The 27,672-nt window shown below is 40.4% G+C and overlaps 1 protein-coding gene across 1 annotated transcript in view; it reads right to left on the bottom strand.

Moving 5' to 3' along the window:
- The window catches only part of PMFBP1 (polyamine modulated factor 1 binding protein 1), a 58,102-nt gene extending 37,616 nt beyond the window's left edge, over nt 1–20,486 (bottom strand). Inside the window, exons 1-4 of the mRNA XM_037063745.1 lie at nt 20,474–20,486; nt 17,734–17,805; nt 10,376–10,531; nt 731–973 (exon numbers count right to left, since the gene is read on the bottom strand). Coding sequence (XP_036919640.1) covers nt 731–973; nt 10,376–10,531; nt 17,734–17,784 — 450 coding nt within the window. The 5' untranslated portion in view covers nt 17,785–17,805; nt 20,474–20,486. The remainder of the gene's footprint in view (nt 1–730; nt 974–10,375; nt 10,532–17,733; nt 17,806–20,473) is intronic.
- Between the last annotated feature and the right edge of the window lie 7,186 nt (nt 20,487–27,672).

The raw sequence follows: 27,672 nt of genomic DNA on the forward strand, positions 1-27,672 counted from the left end.
GAAGAAATGCCAGGGGAGGCTGCCTGTTTCATTACTTAGAGCCCATGGTTTTACTGATGCTAATGCTGCCATTGCTCAACTGGTTTAAGTTCTTTTATAGCTTTGGTCTTTGGAATGTACTTGGAATTCCATAAGTATTCTCTCTTTGGTTTAAAAAACACAACCCTGGGCCGTGCATAGAAATGAATGTCCAGAATATAGTTAAAGTAAGTCTAGATGATCTCAAACTCCCATCCAGACAAAATGACTGATCTGGTATTCTCAATGACTGACTCAGACTAAATATCTGGTTATGTTATCAACTGTGTCAATACCAGGAATTTACAGATGATCAAAACTTAATTTTTCTAAGAATGGTTCATTTAATAGGCCTTATTCTCTTTTTTATAACCCTCAGAGACCTAGACTCATTTGCAGTTTAAATTGCAATGGTAATAAAATGGAACCATGGTCCTTCACACATATTGTACACACACATGTACACACACATGTATCATATACCCCACATGTATTACTACTGGAGCTCTCACCCACTTACACTGTTCTGTTTAGTTCTCTCTGCTCAGCTTCAAAAAAAAATCAAGAATTAAAGAGGGAAAGTTGATAAAACCTGCTCAAGATGCTGCAAAGCTCCCCTCTGTAAGTCCAATGTTTGCAGCCTAGTAGGCTTGGCCTGATTTCTGTAGGCACATGGGAACATGAGACATTTCCAAAGTATGTCTATCTATACCTCATCTTCTTTCAGTTTGCAGTGATGGTGAAGAAGGACCAGGTCAGAAGTCTGCTTCTCTAGGACAGACTGATACTGCAGGAGGGAACAGTAAGATGTCTGCAACTCCTCTGTGCGAAACTCCAGTTCTTGCTGCAGGGCCAACAATTTTTTCTTGAGTTGTTGGAGCTGTCTCAGATGGCACTGTTTACTGGACTCAAACTCCATCTGTGATTCCTCAAATGCTAATGCTTGATTTTTATTCTGCAATTGAGATCAAATATACAGAAAAGGCTTTAGAATACTGCTAAGTATGCATTCAGTCTTTAATTTTTTTCATTTGTTCAACCATTTACATTTACTATTCACATCCATCTAACTATCCTTTTAGCTTTTCATCTACAGAACACTTATTAAACATTTCACTTTATTCACAATGAAACATCATTTCATATTTCCACTCTATAAGAAGGATTTAAAAGAAGAAAAAAAAGCATAGTTTGTTCTGACTATTTAGATCTACCATTCATCTTATTTATGTTAGAATAAAAAACACACATGAAGGACCTAAAGAATAGTATAAAGCTACATGTGATAATATGTTTATGTTTTGTCTTCACCTATAAAGATAACACACTGACCTGGAAGGTAATGGATTTCTGGTCATGGTTCTTGAACTAATCTCAACTATTAATAATGCCTAGATCAAAGGGTAAACTCCTGGGTAAGCTTTTAAGAAAACAGGTTTCTGGATGGTGGTAAATGGGGGGCAGAGATACTATTCGGGCCAGTGTCTGTCCCTCCTCCCAATGGAAGATGTAACCTTGCAGATGTTGAGTGAGTGTGTGTGTGTGTGTGTGTGTGTGTGTGTCAGAAAAAGGCAGAGAGAGGGAGCGAGGGAGGGAGGGAGAGAGAGAGATCTCCCTGCCAATCTACAATTCCCCTGAAATGCTTCTAGACCCATCCTACACTTTCATTCCTTCCTTCAATAAACATATGTTGAACACCTACTTTGCACAAAGTATTTTGCTGGTAGGATATATCTCTGAATTGTTTCTCTAGGACAACTGAGATGTTTGCACTGATGTGTCTATATTTTCTTGCCCAACATGCTTGATGACATTTGGAAGAAAGGTGGATGATGAGGGTGGCCTGTGGGTAGCCCTTAGCTCCTCTCTCTGCTTGTTGTCATTTTATTCATTCTTTAAAACCCTATTCAAATCCTGCTCTCCTTCCTGTTTTCCATGCAAAGATGTCTGCATCAACACCATAGACTTTACTGGCATGTCCTTAACATGGCATTTCACATTCTGCCTTGCAGTGTAGTGATCTTTGTGTATCTCATATGGTAAGTAATTATAAATTCCTGGAGGGCAGGGGCCATGTCTACACCTACAGGGCCTAGATTAGAAATTCAGCGCTGGCTGGTGTAGCTCAGTGGATTGAGCGCGGGCCTGCGAACCAGACGATCGCGGTTCGATTCTCAGTCAGGGCACATGCCTGGGTTGCAGGCCAGTTCCCTGCAGGGGTCAGTTCCCAGCAGGGGATGCACGAGAAGCAACCATACATTGATGTTTCTCTTCCTCTCTCCTTCCCTTCCCCTCTAAAGATAAATAAATAAAATATTAAAAAAAAGAAATTCATACACAGCTAGGTATTGAAAGAGAGAAGTAAGTAACATAGAGAATGAACACTCACATTGGTTCCCAAGAATTTGAGCATGTAGTCTTGGCCTCACTAGTGGAGTACTTTCAGACTTTGAGAAACATTAACTGTTTTTTAAAAAACAGTTTGATTGAGGTATACTTCAGATATCATAAAATTCAACCATTGTAATTGTACAATTTAATGATTTGTAGCAATATGGAGTTGTGTGATCATTATCACAACCCAGTTTTAGAACATTTCCATCACCTCAAAATACCCCCTCATGCCCATTGGTCACTCCTGTTTCTACCCTCAGCCCCAGGCAACCATCTGCTTTCTGCCTCTATGGATTTACCCTTTCATACATTTTGTATAAATGCAATTGTGTGAAATGTCATCTTTTGTGTCTGTCTTCTTTTACTTAGTATAATGTTTTCGAGGTTCATCCAGGCTCTAGCAAGAACCAGTATTCTGTTTTTTGTATTGTTAAATAATATGAATATACCATATTTTGTTCATCTGTTCATCAGTTAATGAATATTTGGATTGTTTTGGGTTTTGGTTATTATAAATAGTGCTGCTATGAATATTAACATAGTAGCTGTTGTATGGATATTATATTTTCACTAATTTGTTTGGCAAATATTATGGTATACCTACTATATGCTGAGCACTGTACTAGGTAATGGGGATACAGAGGTGTATAAAACATATAGAATTTCTGCTTCTATGTTGTTTGCACCTAATGGGGGTGGGGAGGGAGAGGAAGAGAGGGAAAGAGAGAGAGGGAGAGAGAATCAAACAAGTAAAGTATGTAGTGTATTAAAAGCACAAAGTGCAATGGAGGAGAGTGAAGCAGGGGAGGGAGAGGAGAAATGCCAGGATAAAGAAAACTGTAATTCTAAATTAAGTGTTTTCTTGGAGGACCTCACTGAGAAGGTGACATTGGAGCCAAGACGAGGGAGACAGGGAAGGAGCCTGGTGGGAGTCTACAGCAAGAACACTTCAGGGAGCGGTAAGGCCTGGAGGTGGGAGGAGCCCAGAGAGGTTTGAGGAGTCACTTGTTCTGGCTGAAGCAGAGATAGTAAAGGGGAGACTGGTACCAGGTGAAATGAAAGGAAAGGAAGGTGAGGTTTTCTAGGGCAATATATACCATTCTAAAGACTCTAGTTTTTCTTTTCAGGGAGGTGAAAGACCATTGGAGGGTACAGAGAGGAGGAGAATGACCTGATCTCCTTTAGATGTTACAAAGGACATGCTGGCTGTTCTGTTGACAGTCAGCTCTAGGGAAGCAGAAGCAGGGAGACCAGCCAGGAGGCTACTGCAAGGATGAGGGCGAGGAAGATGATGGCTTAGCCCAAGGTGGTAGCAAGGTGGTAGAGGTGGAAGAAATGGTTGGATTCTAGATATATTTTGAAAGTAGAGCCCACAAGAATTGCTACTGTGTTAGTTGTGTGATGGTGGGAGATGATGGTCATCCAAGGCAAGATGATTCTAAAGTTTTGGTCTGAGTAGCTGGAGAGATGGGGTTTTAATGAGATTAAGAAAGAGCTGAGACCCAGAAGAAAATCCTTTCCAGTAAGAGTAGATGGGGGCAGCACAGACACGGGAGGCTTAGTCCAGCTCAGAACCAGAAAGTTTACAGCTGATTGTTAGTTCAGTTTAAACAAGTAGGTTCCATCTGATGTACTCTTTCTGGCTCTCCTGGAAGTTTATTTCATCCTTAATGCCTCGGACAGAGAAGACAGACAGAAAATATTTGCACACTATAGCTACCTGTGAGTTTAGAGGAATCAAATTTCAAAGACTTGGAGAAATGCCTAGGCTTATTTGAGACCTATTAAATTTCTACATATTTATCCTTAAGTATTCAGAAGATTATTTTTCTTAATTCTAAATGAACAGAAAATGACACGCTATGGATTAAGCCTACATATCACTTATATGTGCCAAAGAGCAATATCATAAAGGCATTAATGAATTTCCTATTGCTTCTTTGTCTTCTTTTAAAAAAGTTTTCTTTCTAATGAAGGCATTTTATTAGGTTCTTCTTTGACCTTTAAACTAAGATCTGGAGAAAATGAGCAAGTTGGAAATGATTTAATGGAAGTCAGATTAATTCTTAGAATGACTATTTAGAGTTAGAGATGATTCTGGAGGCCATCAGGTCCAACTGTGTTTCTCAGAGTTCTATCCAGACCTCAACTGTATGTATGTATGTATTATTTTTAGAGAGAGGTGACAGGAGGAAGAGAAGAGAAATATTGATAAACTGCCTCTCACATGCTCCCATCTGGGGACCTGGCTCACAACCCGGGCATGTGCCCCAATCAGCAATCCAGCTGGTGACCTTTTGGTTGGTAGGCTGGTGCTCAATCCACTGAGCCTTGCCAGCCAGGGCATACCTCAACTGTTTTAAAAGATGGAGAGCACTGGCCACCTGTAGGAATCTGTTGCCATATTTAGTCAATATTTTAGCCCTACTTATGGTCAAAAAAATTATAGCTGTTGCTCCCTCTGTGCCTATGTGGCTACTTGATCACAGAAGGAAATTAATTGGCCTGGCATGATTTACTTTTGAAAAGTCACATTGGTTTCCACCCATTACTCTGTTCTTTTCAAGTTGATGCTAACTGATTGATGTTAAGTTCCATATTTTCCCTGATATTGAAGTTAAACTGACAGGTCTATAATTATCAGGATTGTCCTTTTTCCCTTTTTAAAAAGATGAGCACTTCATTTACCCTTTTTCAATCTACAGGGACTTTCTTTATTCTCTTGAGTTCTCAGAAATAATTGCTAGCAGCTATGTAATAACACCTGCCATTCCTTAAGTACTCTTCGAAGTATGTCATAAGGCCCAGCTGATTTGCCCAAAGTGGTCTTTTCAAAATACTTTTTAACCATTTTATTCCCTATTTTAATTTTCAGTAAGCATCTTAGGCTGGCATTGCTCTGATAACAAGGTCTCTGCTGATATTTTTCTCCATTTAAGAACTGAAAATGGAGAAAACTTTTCCTGCCATTGTCATGAACATCTTTCCCCCTTTACTGAGGTGTTGAGATATTTCTCTTGTAACTCTGTTTTAACCTCAGATCACTAGATAGGTTTATCTGTTGTGTTTTATACCTTCTACAAATTGCATTTCTTATACTTTCTTGAATGTGGAACTGTGTGTTGAGTTACATGCATTTCTTTCAGATGCATCTTCATGGTTTAGAACTTTTCTCATCAGTAATCTCTGTTTACCAGAGATTCGCTTAAAAATTAACTATTTTGAAATAATTTTAGATTCCAGAAAATTGCAAAAGTAGTACAGGCAGTTCACATGTACTCTTTTAAAAAAGATTTTATTTACTTATTTTTTAGAAAGAGGGGGAGGGAGGGAGAGAGGGAGCAACATCAATGCGTGAGAGAAACATTGATCGCTGCCTCTTGCACGCCCCAGCTGGGAACCTGGCCCACAACTCAGGTTTGTGCCCTAACCTGGAATAAAACCCATGACCATTAGGTTTGCGAGACCATGCCCAACCCACCAAGCCATACCAGTCAGGGCAGTTCTCATATACTCTTCATGTGGTTTCCCCTAATGTTAAAATTTTACATTACTACAGTACATTTGTCCAAACTTAGAAATTAACATTGGTAGGTTACCATTACCTAAACTAATACTTTATTTAGATTTTATCAGTTTTTCAACGAATGAGTTTTTTTCTGTTCCAAGATTCAATCCAAGATCCCACATGGCATTAATGTTTAATTTATTCACTTAAATGTTTTTTTCATTCCCAATGATTCAAAGTGATATCTCTGTGATAATTTTCATTGGAAGTCTATTAATCTTTACATATTCAACTAATTACTTTTATCTACAGAAATGAAAGTTCCTACAGAGTTTTATGCTAAAAATAATGTCCTTCTTGTACTTCAAAGATGAGTTTGACAATCTGAGTTCTATTGAATATCAGGATGTCTCCCCATGCTACCACCAGGGCCAAAGAAGTCTGGGAAATTGTTCAAAGAGACCCTTCCTTTTTCTGGTTTGACCATCACAATATGTCTGTTGTTCTTTTCTCCTTTTGCTTTAATTAAGGCCCTCTTTTGATTCCTGGGCAGGGTAGGGACTAGAGTAAAGCAACTGACATGCAATTAACAAGAAAGTTCTGAGTCTCAAAGTTGAACAAGTGAAGGGATGGCACCTGAGAATGAATGCCCCTTAACTTTTTCACCTAGGCACTTCACTTTCTTTCCCTTAGTTCCAGCTCTGTTCCTGGGTTTTAGAACACAGTGTATTCTTGATTTACAAGGTCATGTCACTTTCTTTTCTTATCACCCACTCCTTTCCTGCCACTCCTTCAGTTACACATAACATCTGATACAATATTTTAATTGTCCTAGTATAACTGTGGTCCTGAACTCTGACTTCCTGCTTATTTCCCTAGCTCCTTGTTAGATATCAGCCGATATTTCAGAAAGTCTTGGGTTTCCCCTTTGTTCCCATATTACATTTCCTCATGGGAGGCAGATCTTGCAGGGATTTTCTGAGTGGATGAGTATAAGTCTACATCTAATTGTATATTTGTATGCAGAGTCTGCAATTTAAATTCTGCACTAAGTGCTAGGGAAAAAAAAGAGCCTGTTTTAAAGCTCGTTTCAAGCTGTTAGACCTTCTGGGCAATTAGAATAATAAAATGTGACTTAATATCTTTCTCCTTCCAAGTTGCCAGGTATTTATAAGCCACATGGCTTTCCCTGACTTGGGGAATAAATAAACTTGTGACAGCAATGGTGAAAATATTCAAAAACATTAATATTTGGAAAGAAGTAAATTATGGTAATAGCCTTCCTGAGATCCATTTAAAAAACCAATGGGTTTCTCTATATTTGTTGTGACCTACTGGGGAAAGGACGGCAGTGCTCAGTAAGATAAGGCAGAATTGCTTTGTTTGTAGCATTTTTAGGGCATTACAGAGAAACAATCTGTGGTTTCTACAGGGAAGTGGCAAGTCCTGGGAGAACTCTAACATGCACAATGAAGAGAGACCGGATCCTTGACCACAAATGTTGAAGAAGGTGGTGGTTGCTTACACAGCATCTAAGACGCTAACTTGGGGGTCCAGCAATAGGTCTGTGCAACCAGTACGTGCTTTATGGTTGCCAATAACTCAAATCCCTAAACGGAAATGAAGGCTGCAAAGTAAGGAATTCTTGGAAACCCAAAGTATTGAGAGAGCTTTGGGAAAATATTTTCCAGCTGGCCCCCTAGCTTTTGTGGATAAATTTAGAGACTGGTTTAAGGGCTTAGTGCCAGAGTTTCCAAAGAGAGAACCTCAGGCTGAAGTGAGGTTGCCTCAGCTGATGAACTGCTTAGGTAACAGATAAGTATTAGTTCAAAATCACAGTCTCAATAAAGATGACCATGCCATGAGGTATTCCTATTCACATATGTGTAGGACAAGTGTTACTGAGTATCTTGGCTTGAGCACTACTGGAAGCAAGTCCTGTGACAAGAAACTGAGTATCAAGTAGTAGTTTTATGTGGGCAGTGATCTTAGCAAACTCAGGTAGTGGAACAGGACGATAAGACAAGGAAGGGAAGGAAGCTGTGAAAGGGTGTGTTGTCAAGCTAGTTACTACTGTGGGCATCTGGCACTGGGTCCCATTGAGAAACTTGGGAACAGAGCAAAGAGCATGGCAGGAATTACTTCTAACTGAGGGGTAAGGGAGATAGGTTATTTAATTCACCAATTCTCCATCAATCATTGATTGGGGACTGCTTCTAGAGGCATTAGCTCTTCTGCATTTCAGCTCATCCTATGATTGGATTCTTGCATCAAGAAGAACAGCTGCAGGCAGAGAGCTACAGGTGTGGCAATGAACAGCACCTGATAAAAAATACCAATGATGTATTTCACAGAACTAGAATAAATAATTCAAAAATATATACAGACCCACAAAAGACCCTGAATAGCCATAGCAATCTTGAGCAAGGGAACAAAGTTGGAGGAATAATGTTATCTGACTTCAAACTATACTACAAGGCCATAGTAATCAAAACAGTATGATCTGGCATAAAAGGAGACATACAGATCAATAGTACAGAAGAGAGAGCCTAGAAATAAATCCACACCTAGATATAGTTAATATTTGAAAAAAAGGCAAGAACACACAAGGGGGTAAAGACAGTCTATTCAACAAATGGTGTTGGGAAAATTGGATACACGCAAAACAAAAAACAAAAGAAGAAACCAGACTACCTTACACCACACACAAGAATAAACTCAAACTGGAGTACAAACTTAAATATAAGACTCGAAACCATAAAAATCCTGTAAGAAAGCATACGTAGTAAAATCTCAGACTTTTTTTCCCCCTGAGTATCTGCTCAGGCAAGGGAAACAAAAGAAAAAATAAACAAATGGAGCTACATCGATTAAAAGAATTTTGTACAAGCAAAGGAAACTATCAACAAAATGAAAAGGGAACCCATTGAATGGGAGAACATATTCATCAATGATACATCTGATAAGTGGTTAATATCTAAAATTTATAGAGAACTCATACAATGAAACTCCAAAAAAACCAACCCTCAAACCATCCAATTAAAAAGTGGGCAAGTGATCTGAATGACACTTCTCCAAAGAGGACATATAGATGCCCAATGGACATAAGAAAAGATGATCAATGTCACTAATTGTCAGAGAAATGCAAATTGAAACCACAATGAGATATCACCTCACACCTATCAGAATAACTATAATCAATAAATCAACAATCAGCAAGTGTTGGTGAGAACGTGCAATAAAGGGAACTGCTGTGCACTGTTGGTGGAAATGCAGACTGATGCAGTCATTATGGAAACCTAATGCATGGAAGGGCCTCAAAACATTAAAAATGAAACTGCCGTATGACCCAGAGATTCCACTTCTGGGCATATATCCAAAGAAACCCAAAACACTAATTCAAAAGAATATATGCACCCTTATGTTCATTGCAGCATTATTTATAATAGCCAAGATTTGGAAGCAGCCCCAGTATCCATCAGTGGATGAGTGGAAAAAAGCTGTGATACATATGTACAGTGGAATACTACTCAGCCATAAAAAGAATGAAATTTTAACCATTTGTGACAGCATGGATGGACCTAGAAGGTATTTTGATAAGTGAAGTCAGTCAATCAGAAAAAGACAAATACCATATGATTTCACTTATAAGTGGAATCTGAAGAACAATATAATGAACAAACAAAACAGAAACAGACCCATAGATGCAGAGAACAGACTGATGGTTGTCGAGGGGAGGTGGGTTGGGGAACTGGGTGAAAAAGGTGAAGGGGTTGAGAAGTACAAATTGGTAGTTATAGAATAGTCACAGGGATGTAAAGTACAGCATAAGAAATGTAGTAATAACTACTGTAATAACTATTATTATATATGTAATAACTGTTTAAGTTGTCAGATGGGTACTGGAAATAGCAGGGGGGATACTTTGTAAAGTATGGGACTGTCTAACCACTATGCTGTATACCTGAAACTAATACAAAATAATGTTAAACGTAACAAAATGACCAAACTATTTCTTTGGCAGAAAAAAAACACCACACACCTGCTGCACTGATGAGCAGTGACACCTCTGAGCAGGTGGAAGGATTGTTATTTTTTGTCAATATAGAAGTTTGTTTAAGATGCATTTGAAGATGGTGTTCTCCTTATAAAACTGTAATTTGGTCTTGCAGGGCAATGGCCACAGGTGGTGCAAGTCCACAGGTGTGAAAGGCCAGATAAGGACAAGACAGAGCCTCAGAGGTAGAGGACCTCGGAGACAGCTAGACTGAAAAGTCCTGAGGGCAGGGTGGGGATGTGTGTGTGCATGTGAGAGAGATAGGGGGGGTGTGTTTAATTCTTTCATTGCTTGCTCAGTAAATGCTCTTTGGAAGAACTTTCTACCATCGTTCCTGTCAACAGAAGCAGAGTGGAAGTCACGAGAGGAGAGGGGGTAGGAGCTGCTGAAACACTCACATAGCTGCTGCTCATCATTGCCTCCTCCACAATGAGTTGATTCTCCTGCAAGGTCTTCCCCTGTCTCTTGCACACATCATGTAGATTCTTGATGTCGGCTTGCAGGCTCAAGAGCTTGCTGTTCAGACTGCTCACTTCTCTGTCTCTTTCCCCTCCCTATGCAGAAAAACAGAAGCATCAATTATAAACCATCAAGAAAATGCTTACTTTCATTCACTTAAATGGTTGACAGAGGCTTTAAATTTGCTGAAAATTTGTCCATCTTCCCTCTACTGTTATTACTCATTCCGTGTAGCATTTACATATTCTCCACTTTCAAGGTGTCTGAGTGCTCTGTATTATTCAGACAATTACTTATTTAATTAATCTTTGCCCACTGCTGTAGGTGCACCACAGACATTTCCCCCATTTTTCAAGAGGAAGCTGGTGCCTAGAATAATTCCAGGCACCTTGTAGATTGTCTATAAATATTAATGGTTCTGCCACTGATAAAACGAACATATTGAGATGTCAGATGAACTTGTCAAGACTAGGGAATCAGTGATGGAGTGGATGTGGATTCTGAAGTCTTTTAACTATAGCTTCTACCCACTAAACTAAAAGACCTCCCTCACCTGCAAACCTAGCACTTTTTCTTTGGAGACATATACCAATGAGAATAAAAGTAAATCCCTGGGCTGATTACATAAGATCATTGCCTTTGAGTATGAGTGAAAAGGATTAGTCAATTATTGCTAGGTCAGAATGGAAATTAGTGATCAAGCTCACCAACAGAGAGTGTGAAGCATAGCAACTTCGGTGGGGTTGGGGCGTGGACCTGTGGTAAGGGGGTGCTCCGTTACCCTCGGGTGCTACATCCGACTCTCAGTATTGCGGGTGGCTTCCATCAGTGTGAGAAGAAATTAGGAAGTAGCCCTCTGTGAACCTCTCCAGTGCTTTGGTCCTAGCACACTGTTCATAGCACTCACGAGGACAGGTACTATCTACCACCTCTGCGTTTCAGATGTTGAAACTGATGCTGATGCTTTTATGGCAGGTACCCGTCTTATGTTAGATTGCTCAGGGCAGGCTCTAAGGTGAGGATTCATGGCACCTGTTAAAGAAACACTCCCAAGAGCAATTAGGAAGGAAGTGGGGGAAGCAGGATAGGGAAGGGGCAGAAACCAAGCAAGGGCAGGATTTCAGACATAGTCCTGCAGGCAGTAGCTTTAGCCTGATCCCATGAGGAAATCTGGAGTGTGAGTTACACCTCAAAGCCTGTCCTGATTAGACGCACTGAAAGCTGGGCTGTCAGACTTGGCATCAGCCAGTCAATGGCTAAGGGCAGCTGCATGGGAGCTAAGCAGCCAAGGACTTCCAGCTTTCTGCTCTTGTGGGTAAAGTGACCCCAACAGCCTAAGGACAACTCTTCTAAGAGAGATGCAGGTGTGAAGGTGCACAAGCCATAGGTGCAAAGAAATGGAAAGTGATCCAAGCAACAAGGTCCCATAGCTAGTTAGCAGCAGAATGAGCAGGTCTGCTCTCCTGACCATGTAGCCAGTGCTGTCACCATAGCCCACTGACTTCCCTGGCTTCCTAAATATGTGAGCTACACAACACACATTCCTAGTGGAGGAGACCTGATATGGACATCATAAATCAAGCCTTACTGGACAGGTCAGTTTAAGAGACCTCTGTTCATGGCTGAGGGGGGCCAGAGAATCATCAGGAGAATCGGACACTACAATGTCAGAGTATGCGGAATTCAGAAGGTTTCCCAGAAGTGCTGCTGTCTCAGCTGATTTATTTCTTCATTTCCATTTAGTACCTGGACTTTTTTTTTCCACTTTACAGTTTAATTAGGTTAACGGCATGGCTCTGTCATTAAAAGTATTTCATTATCTCAAAACTCTCTCTCTTCCTCCCCCTCCCTTGTTCCTCACTTTCAGAAAAATAACACTGGATGTCAAACTGCCCCAAGCATGTAATTACCATTAAGACAATTACCAGGGACTCACTTAAGAGAATATGTGTAGAGCAGCTAAAAAAAAAAAAGATCAGAGTACAGACACTTTTCTAACTGGAAAACAAACTCCTTGCCCAGCAAGAAGCAGCAGTTTGGTTCCAGTGCTTTAAATCCCTTTTGTAACGGCTGCCACAGTGAGAATAGGGTACAGAGGCTCACTTGGGAGTGAGGTCCTCCGGATCCCCCCTCCCCCCAGCTCCAGGACTGTCTTTCTTTGGCATCTATGAACAGATTAGGTGACAAGAGAACGCCTGCTCTATGGAAATGGCAAATGCCCTGTACTCTTGCCTTGATGCTAAATAGATACATCTTAAACTTAAGATGAGGATCAGGTCACCAGATTGTTCCAGGAAGCCTGGCACACTGTGGACTCAACAGTGAGGTACGAATGCTGTACAACCTGAACCTCTCTGAGTTAGAAGTTAAATGCCCTCTCTCTTTCAGGACAAGAAAAAAATCCTCTCTTCCCCCAGTTTTGGATGTCCTCTGGGCTGAAGACCTGCTAGCTCCTTTCTGTTGCATGACCAGGACTTCAGAGTTAGATCTTTAATGTAGATGATCTCATCTAATTTGGACATTAGCATGGACTCAGAGTCTCTGAGGCAATTTCTTTGTTCATAACACATGAGTTTTGAAATAAATAATCTTTCTATGAGGATTCCCTGAACCAGTTGAATAACAAATGTGTTTTGCTGGATGTCAAATGAAATTTATTTTTGAAATCAAAATTTAACCATTCACTGCTAAAGGCCAAATTGTACAGGGGTTTTTATTCATCAGAAGAGGAGTGGAAATGCAGGGAGAGCAATAAAATGATTTCCTTGAATCACGTATTACTTTTTATTGTAGGAAATTGTAAGAGACGGTGCTCACCTCAGACTCTAGAAAGGCAAATGTTTCCGAGGTTCCAGTAAACCTAATTTCTTGCTAATATCTTGCACAGAGGTCACTGTACACTATTTCTAATCCTATCTACTTTTTGAAGGCTAAATTCCAGGCAGATGCCTTTTGAGTATCAATATGTCATAAGAATTGATTTAATCTGACATTTCATCAATCAAAGCTCTGTAACCAGTACTAGGGGACGAGATGAAGTAAGAGTCATGATGCTGACCCTCAGGCACCATCTGATCATGCCCTAAACCTGGAGTCATTAATGATGGCTGAAGTCACAAGCCTGTGATGCTAGGTTAGTTTTCACTTACATAAGCCAAGTGCTTAGATTCCCAGTTTCACTTGGATGAGGTTGGAACCTGGTCACTTAGCTTGACAGTATGTGACATCATCCAACCACAGGCAAAATGGTGAGTGCTGGCACTGCAGGTGTTACCAAACTCATGATAGTCACTGGAAAATAGGTTATATACTGAAGCAAATTTTCTGTATTGATTAAATGAATCTCTTTTTCAAAGAGCATGTCTTCTTGAACGTATATTTCAAAAGATGGGAAGAAATTTTGCTCTAGGTTTAAGTACTGACATATAGTCTTGTGTTCTTTTGGGGATATGATGATGTTAGACTGAAGCCTGTGATTCAGTAGCACTCTCAACTCCCAAGAGCATTATGAAGATTTAAGACGACAGCATTCCCAGGCATTTGGCCCTTGAATAAACAAGAAAACTTGGGTGGAAGTTTCCAGAGTAATTTCGGTGTCAGCCAACACCATAAAGGTCATCACTTTTGGGAAATTATTTTCTTTGAGAATAATGACCAATTTTTGACAATGAAAAGCCACTTTAACCACCACTGCCATTCAACATATGTAAGTTTGTAGTGAGAGTTATGTTTTAAAAAGTAGGTGACCTTAAAAATTAATGTTGATTCAGGAATTTTAAATTTTGCATGTGTAATGATAGAGTTTACAGTTACCCACAGTAGTTTCAAACACTGTTAGTGATATTACTACTAACTTCCATCTATAGGAACATTGAGTTTTTGATTACTTATGATGGGAGTTAATGGGCATTATAAAAGGTTTTTTTGTCTGTGAGCAAAAAAATTGAAACCAATTAGATTCATATAATGAAGAATGAGTATATCTTGTATCCTATTGTGTTCTAAATTCTTTAAAAATAGGTACACCGTATAAAGTATGTGGTTCAGGGTATACATAGCATGTGGCAGAGGTCAGCCACCTGTGGAATATGGGCAATTTTTATTGGCACTTGAGTAGTTGCCACGTACTTTTTTCCATCATATCCTTGGAGAGTAATTATTTCACTAGAAAATAAGCTCCAGGACTTCCAGCCAAGATGGAGGCATAGGTAGATACACTGTGCCTCCTTGCACAACCAAAGGGCAACAAATTTAAAAACAAAATATAACCAGAACTGCCAGAAAATCAAACTGTATGAAAATCCAACAACCAAGGAATTAAAGAAGAAACATTCATCCAGACCAGTAGGAGGGGTGGAGATGGGCAGCCAGGGCAGAGAGGACTCATGGCAAGGCGGTGGCTGGCAGACTGGGCAGTTCCACATTTGTGTGTGGATACACCAGGAAGAACAAATAGGGAATGAGGCAGACCACACAACCCAGGGTTCCAGGGTGGGAAAATAAAGCCTCAAAACCTCTGACTGAAAAACCTGTGGGGTTTGTGGTGGCAGAGAAACTCCCAGACTCATAGGAGAATTTGTTGGAGAGACCCGCAGGGTCCTAGAATGTACACAAGCTCACCCACCTGGGAACCAGCACCAGAAGAGCCCAATTTGCTTGTGGGTTTCAGGGGAAGTGACTGAATGCTGTCAGAGAGCAGAGAAAGTGGCATTGCTCCCTCTCAGACCCCTCCCCCACATACTGCACCACAACGCAGGGAGGTGGGTTGCCCTGCCCTGATGAATACCTAAGGCTCCGCCCCATACAAGGCCCTGCCTGTACAAGGCTCCACCCCTACACTCTGCGTACAGTCATGTGGAGATCAAAACAGTGGCCCAAATGAAAGAACAGATCAAAGCTCTAAAAACAGAACCAAGGTATGAAAAGAGCCAACCTATCAGATGCAGAGTTCAAAACACTAGTAGGCAGGATGCTCACAGTAATGGCTGAGTATCATTGCAAAGTAGAGGGAAAAGTGAAGGCTATGCAAAGTGAAATAAAGAAAAATATACAGGGAACCAACAGTGAGGGGGAGGAAATGGGCTCAAATCAACGGTTTGGTCCAGAAGGAAGAAAGAAACATTCAACCAGAACAAAATGAAGAAATAAGAATTCAAGAAAATGAGGAGAGGCGTAGCAACCTCTGTTTAAATGTTCCAACATCTGAATCATAGGGTTGCCAGAAGGAGAAGAGGAAGAGCAAGAAATTGAAAATTTGTTTGAAAAAATAATGAAGGAGATATTGCCCAATCTGGCAAAGAAAATAGACTTCCAGGAAGCCCAGGAAACTCAAAGAGTCCCCAAGAAGTTGGGCCCGAGGAAGCATACAGCAAAGCACATCATTATTAAGTTACCCAAGATTAAAGATAAGGAGAGAATCTTCAAAGCAGCAAGAGAAAAGGAGATAGTTACCTTCAAAGGAGTTCCCAAAAGACTATCAGCTAACTTCTCAAAAGACACCTGGCAGACAAGAAGGGGCTAGAAAGAAGTATTTGAAGTCATGAAAGGCAAGGACCTACATCCAAGACGACTCTATCAAGCAAAGCTATCATTTAGAATGGAAGGGCAGATAAAGGGCTTCCCAGATAAGATCAAGTTAAAGGAGTTCACTATCACCAAGCCCTTATTATAGGAAATGTTAAGGGGACTTATCTAAGAAAAAGAAGATCAATAATATGAACAGTAAAATGACAACAAACTCACAACTGTCAAACTGAACCTAAAAAACAAAAAAAACAAAAAACAAAAAAAAAACCCTAAGCAAACAGCTGGTACAGGAACACATTCACAGAAACAGATCACATGGAGGAGTGGGAGAAGAGGGGAACAGGCACAGGTAATAAGAAACATAAGTGGTAGGTACAAAATAGATCGGGGGAAGTTAAGAATAGTATAGGAGATGGAGAAGCCAAAGAACTCATATGTATGACCTGTAGACAAGAACTCAGGGAGGGGAATATGGGTGGGAGGGAGGGAGAAGGGCGGAGGGGAATAAAGCGGGGGTGGGGGGGGCTGGGACAACTGTAAAAGTATAATCAATAAACTATATTTTTAAAAAAGAGTAAAAGCCCTGGCTGGTGTAGCTCAGTGGATTGAGCGCGGGCCTGCGAACCACACAATCGTGGTTCGATTCCCAGTCAGGGCAGATGCCTGGGTTGCAGGCCAGTTCCCAGCAGGGGACTCACGAGAGGCAACCATACATTGATGTTTCTCTCCTTCTCACCTTCCCTTCCCCTCTAAGGATAAATAAATAAAATCTTTATAAAAAAAGAATTAAAAAAAGAAAATAAGCTCCATGAGAACAAGGATCTTTGTTTTGTTTAGTGCTTTGTCCCCTGCCCCTAGAACAATGCTTGTCATATTGAAGGGGCTCCATAGATGTCAACTGAAAGAATGACTATTCTTCTAGCGAATGCATACCACATCCTTCATCCATGCAAAACTCGCAGTGAATCCTGTATGGGTCCCTCTAGTAATCCAGCAGGAAAGGAGCTGAAACACGTCTTTTTAAAAAATATTTTATTTATTTATTTTTAGAAAGAGGGGAGGGGAAGGAGAAAGAGTGGAAGAAAAACATCAATGTGTGGTTGCTTCTCATGTGTTCTCCACTGGGGACCTGGCCTGCAACCCAGGCATGTGCCCTGACTGGGAATTGGACTGGCGACCATTTGCTTCACAGGTCTGCGTGAAACACTTCTTTTAGAAGCTGCTAAAAGAAGTGTTTCAGCTCCTTTTACCAGGCCTCTTGGTAGGAGGTCTTTTAAAAAGCATATGTCATGTGGGACAACCCTATGCTAATCAAAACATACCTCTCAAATCCTTTCTGGAACAAGTCAGGTTTGACCAAAATATTAGACTAATCAGAACACTCCACTTCCCTATCATTCCAGATAAAGAATGTTGGCAACGATAGTTAATGTTTTTAAGTGATTTCTCTGTGCCAAGCAGTAGTGTTTTACATGCAGTATTTTATTGAATCCTCACAGCAAGCCTTTGAAATAGGTGCTCATTATTCCTATCTTTTAGGTAAGGCAAAGGAAGCCCTGAGAGGGTATGCAACATGCTCAGTAGTAAAACTGCATGTGTGGATTCAGACTCACCTTGCTCAAGTGTGGACTCTTAAATCCTGTGCCCCGCTGCCCACCTTTGTCTGTGGTATTTTTGGATGCTTATTACTGAAATTTAGAATCATGAACCTTGAAAAGAAGTGCCTTGTAACAAAGATTCAACTCTGTGTTTGTAGAGGAGTTAGCCTTACCTCATCTTTCATTTCCTTGGCACCTCTCATTTCTCCTTTAAGCTTTAGCATTTTCTGAGCTTTGTTATAAACCTGGAAAAGTATAAAAATTTAAGAAGGAAAAACTATAAATGAGTTCAACCCTTTAAAGGTTTTCCCATCTGGATGTGTGTTTTCAGCAGGGAGTTCAGAAAAATTTCCCCAATTGTTAGCAATACTTACTCGCCTACCTAACTGTTTGTGTTTCCAAAAGTGTTAAAACCTTCACCAGGAAGAAGACGACCATGGTTTTACATCTTCCCCCTCTGCCAAACACCTCCCCCCTTAAAAAAATACAACAAAAAACACCCCACCACTAAGTAGTTTCTAAAATCACCCTTGGAAAGCAAAAGGTCTGAAATGATCTTACTTTCTTGATTTCTAAGTATTCTATGGCTCAAACATAATTAATATTATGCACTAATTATGAACCAGATGGAATGTGCCCAGCCCAACTTTATTCTATTGATAACCCTGGGAGGTAGATACTAATAATATTTCTATTTTGTGGAAGGAGAAATTGAAGCCCAGAGAGGCAAAGTCACTTACCCAAAGTCACACGAGCTCCCTTACTGCTCTAGAAGGAGCTTCCACTAGTTTATAACTTGGAAATATCTGATGATGTGATTTAAGCATCAAGTTACTGTAATGTTGGTGCTTGTAAAGTTAGGAAACATAATGTGTTGTGAATATCTAGATACAAAGCCTCAAAGCCAAAGATTTTTGCATATGTATGTGTGTAAGTACAGGATGATGTATTTGAGGTCATAATGCATTGAGCTTAATAAAATAATCTAATTCATTATGTTTTTAACTCAAAGACTAGAGGAAATTTCCACCAGGCACTTACCTGCAGAATAGTTCCAAGAATGAGAAGCTATCAAAATCCTTATTCTTTGTAATGAACCACATCCCCCATCCCTAATGTAAGCCAAGAGGAAGAAAGAATGCTGGTGAGACACAGAATTTGGAATGTTTTAGGGTGGTGTATTCTGATGTGCTGCATTGTTTATCCTCTTAAATCTTCCTGCACCGAGATGCATCATGGGAATGGTGATGTAGCTCAGGCTTACCCAGCAGGGAGAGGCTAGTGATGCTACAAATCTCAGTGGCTTATAACCATGAAGGTTTATTTTTCACTCATTCTACATGTCCTTTATGAGTCAGCTGGGGCTCTGCTCTTCATTATCCTCAGCTAGTAGAACCTTTATCATTTAGTATGTTGCTTGTATCCATGGAAGCAGAAAGGGAACTTGGTGAATAACATATAGGTTCTTAAAGTGGAAGTGACACATTTCACTTCTGCTCCCATTTCACTGGCCAAAACAAGTCACATGGTCATGCCTAACTTCTTTCTTTATTCCCCAAAGGAATTATTGATGAACATCACAAATGACTTCTATGCTAGGTATCTTAGTCGGTTGGGCTGCTATCACAGCCTGGGTAGCTTAAAAACAACAGAAGTTTTTCCCCCTCATAGTTCTGGAGGCTGAGAAGTCCAAGATCAAGCCACTGGCAGAACTGGTGTCTCGTGAAGACCCACTTCCGTAATGGCTGTTTTTTTTCTTCTGTAACTTCACATGGTGGTAGGTACAGGGAGCTTGGTGAGGTTTGCTTAATAAGGGCACTAATCTCATTCATGAGGGATCCACCCTCATGACCTAATCACTTCCCAAAGGCCTCATGTCCTAATACCACCACCTTGGGGGTTAATATTTCAACATGAATTTTGGGGGACACAAACATTTGATCTATAACACTAGACAATAAGATAAAAAATAGTGCGGCATAAAAAGAACACTAAACAGGGCTCTAGGTCACCAAGTTTCTAAACCTGGTTTACCACCTAATTCAAAAAGGGGCTTTTGGAAAGGTATTGATCTCTGTGAGCCTTTGCTTCTGCCAACTGGGGGACTGTAGAAAATGACCGTTAAGTCTTTCCTAGCCCTAAGGTTTACTGACTCAATGTTCTACCTTGACAGACATCCTTCTTACTAAAGGACCATTAACTCAGCCCAAGCATCACATAAAATTGGAATAAGACAATATATCCTTGGTGGGGTGATGCTGGGCTGTAGAGTCTGACAACCCAGGTTAAAGTCCTAGCCCCATTTCCTTCTTGGCATGTAAGTTTGGTCATGCTTGTTGACCTGCCTGAACACCACCTGCTCATCTGTAAAACAGGGGGTGATAATTGTACCCATGTCGTAGGCAGGCCACTGGATAGTCAGGAGATGCTTCTTAGATCAAATGCAATCTTGTCTCAAAGACAGAAGATGATTGTCCAGATTGTGACTGTTTCATCTACTATGGAGTTACACAATGACAGCTGCAAGGGCCGGGAGCACTTGGAAGGGAAAGTGGAAGGTACCAGTTCTTCTATTTGCATGGAAATATATTGGACTTCACTAAGGAAAATTAAGTCAGAGGGAAAAGAGAGAGTTGAATTGTGTTCCATGAGACACAGGAATCCTGTGAGTCATTAAGAACAGCAGTGGGCAATTTGGAAGTGCTTATGATGAAAAAAATGGAAGGGTTATATGATAAATTTTTGAAGCATTTGACAGTAATGTTTGCCAGATGGATAAGGAAGAGTGCTTTGAGGGAGCCTCAAATGCTTTATAAAATGATCACGTGAACCTTCACAGAGCTCTCTGAGGAGTGTGGCTGGACAAATATTTCGTAGAGAAGAGAAATCATCACAGAGGAAGGGGCTCCCTACCTGATCTGTGGATATTAATCTCTGGGCCCAGGGCTTTAATGTCTTTTTTTCTCCTCAAAACCTTAGTCTGTTCAATATGTCTCCTGGGCTGCTGCCTCCTGCTTCTTTGTTGAGGCCTTAACTTCCTCATGCCTCTTCTCCATCAGCAGCTCTAATTTTGCTGCAACTTCCCAGGGAACTGCTTTCTTGCACTCAGGAGTTCCACTGTCTGCTTGTCCAGTAGGCCTTCCCTTGGTGACAGCTGTGTCCAGAAAAAGAAATATTTAGCAAAAACAAAATCTTGGTCAGAGCAAGTAATGTTTTGTGCCTCCTGGGTTGACCTCAGTCCACTTCTCACAGCACCTTACAGATTCCCAAGAATAACACTGCATCTCACATGAGTGTAGCAGGTATGAACTCAGGTGTGCAAAGAAAAAGTTACTCTTTTTCTATTGCTCTTTATTGAGTCCCATTTCCACCAAATGGCAGAAAACAGAATCTTAGCTATTTTCTGAGAAAGCTCCATCATTTTTAGCTTAAAAAGTAAATCAGCTCAGGAGCCCCTTCACCTCTTTAAGCCTTTCCAGAATGTAAGTTTTGGGGTCCTACGTTGGATCCTGGCATTAGGGGTGACTCTGGTCCATGGTTATGGTCATCTGTCCCAGCAGAAGTGTGCTAAGATGCCTGTATCCTGGTCAATGGGCCACATATACTGCACGTTCCTCATATTGTGGGCTTCGAGTCTGCTGGACCTCTTTTGTCCTCCATAGATGCTCTTCTAATGCAGAAAGAGAGAGACACACACCTGTGAGATTGGTCTCAGGCCCTTCATTCTTAGATCTTTCCTACCATCATTCTATGTTTTGCCTGGAAAGGTATTGAGAAGAAGGGGATAGAATCCTAAGATCTTGCTTACTTTCCCGCTCCCCATTCCTGGTATTGATCCAAAGTCCCTTCTACCTCTAAATTGCTAAATCTATCTGAGGTTCTATTGTGTTCCCCACTTTCACCCATGTCTTTGATTTCAGGGTCTAATTCTCTTGCTTATGCTCAAATTCCCCTTTGCTTCTTCTTTCTTAACTCAGGGATTCTTTGTTTAGTTTTGGGGTGAGAAAGAAAAAAAAGGGTACAAGAGAACAAGTTCAATGAAACACAGGTTGAGCGGGCAGGATGGGAAACACATGTTAGTGCTTCATGCACCATCGACCCACATTAGGTTACACAGAGGCCGTAATCACACACTGCTGCCACCGGCTCTCTCCCCGAGGAGCTGGTAACTGCCTGGGTATACAGATGGACTACTGGTCTTAGAGCCACGCTGTCTATTCCTTTTCCTTCGTGATCTGGATGAAAGAATATCAGGGATCTATTTTTCTTCCGTAAAGCATTTTTTCTATGTTTTCATGGGAAGAGATGCTATTCAGTTTAAAGTTAAAGCTATCCTTGGGAGTTAATCAACACAAACAAACAAGTTTACCTACACTCAGTCATAAGTCTTTCCTTTACGCTTATGAATTTTAGATTTTTCTCCATGTTCTACCTCCTACCAATGAAAAAGATGAATTCTAAGTCTTTTAATTATCGAAATGATGAAAGGATGTTCAGTGCTTCCCTTATTTAAAAAAATATGTGAGCACCATGAATGAACAGGAATACTTCTTCCTCAATAAATTATTTCTTCTGAGAATGAGTGGACAGAGCCATAGTGAACAGAGGCCTGGCATGAAGAGAGTCTGTCTCTTTGAATCCAAACCCAGCTTTGAATTACGAGAGAAAAATTCCTGATTCTGTAGGGCATACTTACTAAGGGAAGACGGTATGAGGAGATGATGCTGGAGATAGTTTTTCCAGGATCTGAGGATTCAATTCCCAGTCAGGACACATAACTACAGACCAGGGATTCGATCCCTGGTCCTGGTGCAAACAGTCCCTGGTCTGGGCACGTTTGGGATGCAATCAATGAATGCTTCTCTCTCATATTGATGTTTCTCTCTCTTCCACTCCCTGTAAAAGCAATGATAAAATGTCCTTGAGTGAGGATAAACAAACAGACAAATAAACAAAAAAACCTCGAGGGCACAGAAGGAACAAGAAAAGGATTTCCAGGATTTTTCAGGCTCACTGTCCCAGGTGAAAATCTCTCCCCGTGGCTACCTCCTTTGGTACATCAGGGGCTTTCAGTTGCCTATTTCAATATCTATAAATGTATCTTCCTTAGTAAGAGAACCCTAATTTTATTGTTGTTCTCATGTACTCATCCAAAAGACTACCGATCCCAGCCTCTCTTGTAACTAGATATGGTTACTTTATAAGTTTTGGCCAATGAGATGTAAGAGAAACATTGTAGAAACTTCCAGGGAATCTTCTAAAGAGAAGCAATGCACAGTTCTTTGTTCCTTCCTCCTTCCTGACTGTTTGGAATGTTGATTTAATGGCTGATGCTTCAGCAACCATTTGGAACATGAAGAAATACTCATAGAGACAGGAGGAGCCTAGGTCCCTGATGGCGTGGAACCACCATGTCAGTCCTAGACACAGAACAATTTATATCATATCAATTTATATCACTGTTATTTTGAATTTTTTTCTGCTCTATGAGGCTGAATCTAACACAAGTGGACAAAGTACCCTTATTTACATTCCTCCCAGAGAGACCCCTTCAACTCGTGCCCCATTTCTAGACCCTCACCAGTCGCTTCTCCTACACGCGTTGCAACTCCTGTTTCATTGTGGACCAACTCTTAGGCCTCACAGATATTTTTCTCAAATGCTCCTTCTTTTCTTTGACTTGGTTTTCTCTTGTTACGTCAGCTCTTTGCTTTCATTTTCTCTTTCTCCACTTGATGCATGGCGTAGGAGGATCCAGGGTGGGGAAGAAAGTGACATACTCAGTCTTTCTACCGCCACCAGCAGCATTCCCATGCCATTTAGTAGAACTTCCTCTTCTGAAGCATACACTCCATCTCAACTTGGTCGCCGCTATGATTGATTGACATGGTGAAAACTCTCCCACCTGACTGCTCAATGTCTTTCTAACTTTCTTTCTTTCTTTTTTTTTTAAGAGGGATGTCTGCTTTATGCCTGTTCAAAAATCACACACCTTCAAGACCTAACTCCATGGCCATTTCTGTCATCTTCTCTCAAACTTTCATTTTCAGCATTATAGAAAGTTATAATAAATTTCCAGAAAACTTGGCCATTACGGTGTCTCAGGCAATGTTCTAAACATGAAATAACATAGTTAATCCTTACAGCAACCCTGCCAGATGGGTAACCTCTAACACCTCTACAACATTTTACCAAATATCTTTTAACACAACATTATCTGCCATTATTAAGGTTATTTATTATTTCCTTTGTCTCTCCACAAAGGAAGCAGTGGTCTATTCTGGTGAAAGAACAAGAACATATAGGCCTTTCTGAAATTCTTTTAAATTTCCAGAAAAGTTACAAACATAGTATAGAGAGTTCCTATATGTCCTTTCTGTAGTTTCCCCATTGTTAGTATCTTACATAATGTCAGTGTCTTATTACTGATGATACTGAACTTGGTTGCTTGGTTATGCTGGTGTTTACTGAGTTTATCTTCTGTACAGTTACTATTTTCTCCATTAGAATTAATAAAAAATTAATCAAATCTTCTTCTTGAGTTGCCCCTTGATGCCTTATTTCTGGTACTATGCAAGAAGACTAGTTTTTATAAAGGATTTTCCTAATCCCTTTCCTTTTCCTCCTTATGTTAGCCCCCCTCCACCTTCTCCCAGGTTTCAAAGGGTTCAGTGAATGAGTCAAGGCCTTTTGGAGGTGATATGATCAATTGGCATTTGCCTCGGTGCCTGTTCTCCAGCAGGAGAAGGGTTAAATTCTTAGGGAAAACTTCATCACTGAACTGCCAGGTCTCTTAGGTTCAGCTCAGCAATCAAACTGCATAACCTAATAGAGCCCCTGGCGCTACGGGAAACGCAAGACACTGATTTATATTTTAATATCAGTAATTTCCACAAGAGCAACATTTCTGAGTGTCATTTTACAATTTCTGTCAAATGCCAGCTCAGTTTTTCTTAATTCTGTTTATTATGTCTGAATTTGCAATCTCATCCGCAATGCAGATTCTTGGCTCCCAGGGGAAAAGAACATTTTCATCTTTTCTTTGGAATGGGAGGGATGGGGGTGGGACATAAATGAGCCTATAAAATCATTGAAAATGTAAACAAAATACTGTTTATTAGGAACGGTTATGAAGTACTTTTAGTTTAAAAAGGCAAGGACAGTACTGAATAAACTTTGCAAAAAAAAAAAGACATACAAAAAGGGTGTTTGGAATGTAAACTGAATCCTTTCTTCCAGAATGGAGAACTGCTGTGTACACTGCAAAAACTGAGAGGACAGAACCAGTATAGGGAATGCTTGGCCGCATTTACTATAAGATTGTTGCTATTGCCATTAGCACTATAGCAGGTTATAAAGAGCCTTGGTCTCCTTAAGGATCAAAGGTGCATGGCTACATGAGTGCCAGATGTTGCCATTAGGAAGAGGGAGCCTGGTTCTCTCCTGTATTCTTTGAACATCCAATAAAAGTAAGAACAAAGCTGGTGCTGTTGGCACCAAACCACATCTACTCAGTGTGCTCAGGGGTGGGAGTGCTTCCTGAGGCCACTGGCTGCAGGTGTATGCCCTCCCATGCTCGGTGTCATCCACTAGTTCCCTGAGGGCATGAAGCTCCAGTTTCTGCGTTGGTCCTTTCTGGTCAGCCATAAGCTACTTTGTGTCATAGCTCAACATAATGCTTGTCAAGCCCTGAAATTTGGCTTTGGCTGGAGAGGATCTCGCCTCTGGTTGGTGCAGAAAGCCAGCCAAGAGTCAGAAGCAGGGACTGTATAGCCCTGTGAAGCTTCTTGCATGACTACTCAGGGACTTTCTCAAATGTGAGTGTCATTAGCCTTCATAATCCTTCTTTCTCCAAAGCCACTTGCTATGGTAGGTCATAGTGAGCCCAAAGCCAATTGCTCTGCTTCCGATTGACATGAAGACCATGTGCTTTTCACCAGCATTCTTCAGTTTCATATACTCCAAATCCAATATCATGTCTCATTGCCAAATCTCTGGCAGAAGCCGTGTTGAGTTTCTCAGTGGAGCTATCGACCACATTGACTGAAGCCGCAGTAACGTGTTTCTCCCTGTCCAAAAGGGTAAAAATAACAGGAACAAGTTGTCGGAAATGAAATTTCAATTCATCCACGCCCTTTCTACACTTCTGCTGTGACTCCCAAGCAAGGATCAATAGTGTTTAGACAGCCAAGGAGATTTTTTCCCCTCTTAAAGCACCAGATCAATAGTTAAAAAAAAAAATTCTCCAGCCCTCTGTATGTGTTGTAGCAAATGTGAACAAATCAGAGGCCTTCGGCTAAACGGATTGACTGAAGGCAGCAGCAGTCCTGTGCTCTATAACTAAGAGCACATCAGCTGTGCAAGTGGCGGCAAGGGAGGAAAGCCCAGGCCCGGGTGAACCCTGGTGCTCCCATAGTTCCAATGACAAGGAGACCTGAAAGGGAATTTCTGTCCCCAATATGAAGGGAAGAAATGAAAAGATTCCTGTGTGTTATAGCATGGGGGTGTGACTTTTTAAAAAAATTAGAAATAGGACCATTCATGAAAGTGTATTTTATCAGAAGACAGTTTGGGCCATGGGGTACGCCACATTTCTCGTCCATTTTGCCTTTTGCTTTTTAATTTTAATTTTTTAAAAATTAAAGTTCTTGGCTATTTTTGGCTTTTTCTTATTACTTCCTTTTTTAAAAAATATTTATTTATTTATTTATGTATTTACTTATTTGAGAGAGAGAGAGAAACATCAGTTTGTTGTTCCACTTATTTATTCATTCGTTGGTTGCTTCTTGTATGTGCCCTGACCAGGGATCTGCCCAACTGAGCTACTGGGACAAGGCTTCTCATTGCTTCCTTAGCTTTCTTTTCATAACATCTCCAGTTAGAAAGATTCTGAATGCACACTGCTTTCCTGAGTGACCTGTCCACCCAGCACAGTCATTTCTCTCACTCACCCAGTTTCTTCGTTTGCTATCACTGATGTTCTCTGAGGCTTGGTCTATCTCCATCTCTTAATTCCATTATTCATGCAACAGAGAAATTGGGTCAAAGCTCAATTCTGATTTTCCTGAAATGATTTTTCCATGAGTAACCTTCTCCTTCCATTATGAAAATTTATATATTTTATTACATCCTTGTTTTTATTTCCACAATAGATAAATAATACAGTATGCAGAAAGTCACATGAATAGTCTGGTCATTAGGCTCACTTCCAAATTTGTTTTTTCTGTTTCAAGAAGCAGGTAACCAACAGATTGAAGCTCTAATTATTATGTGGGAAGCTGAGAGTCCTGAGATAGATATTGTCACAATACAAATCTTTAGTTTCACTTGGAAAAGGCAACCTAAGGACTCAAAAGACTACCACACAGCTGGTGCTACTTTGTGGGATCAAAACATTATTTAGGTTGCAAAACCCAGAGGTGTACTGCTATGAACACTTGAACATTGACCTTCATTATAAAAGATTTGTTATTTTTATCAATGGTTATCATGCTAACTCTGCAATGAATTAAGATTCTATTTGAAATAAAGCATTGGCTAAATCTAGCATAAAGGCATATAAAAGTGATAGCGTGTCATAATGTTTTAGCTTCGATAATGTAGTTTTTGTAGTTTAATTAATGTTTATAATTACAGATAAAAGAAACAATTCTTACCAGTTGTGCTATAAACAGAAGTTTCTGTTGCAGTCACTTCCTGGCTCTTAGGAGGCTGCACTTTAAACCCGACCAGTTTTCCTTGTGGTCACTGGCATACGTGTATATCTCAAATTTATTCTCGGGGAAGAGAGATATACTTCAGTCACTTCAAATAGCCAAGAGGTTAGTGATAGTAGAAAAAGTCCTTCTCAGTGGATATTTCCAAAGATGAAAGAAGAGAAAGAGACGCTGTAAGCATGAATTTATCCGGCAGTTAAAAAGTGCTGAGGACCCAGCATGTATTAGTTGAAATGGAAGTAAACAAGGACAATATGACTAAGAGAACACTGGCACCACAAAACAGCCCACCTCTCTCCTCTAGGGGGCCTTACACAGTGTGCTGCCTTTATAACTACAGCTTCTCCCTCTCGATGATTATTAGCATTTTTAAAATTTAAGTATTTTAATACGTTA

This window comes from Sturnira hondurensis, unplaced genomic scaffold, assembly GCF_014824575.4.
Source record: "Sturnira hondurensis isolate 20B ecotype Veracruz unplaced genomic scaffold, ASM1482457v3 Scaffold0014745, whole genome shotgun sequence".
Taxonomy (NCBI): Eukaryota; Metazoa; Chordata; class Mammalia; order Chiroptera; family Phyllostomidae; genus Sturnira; species Sturnira hondurensis.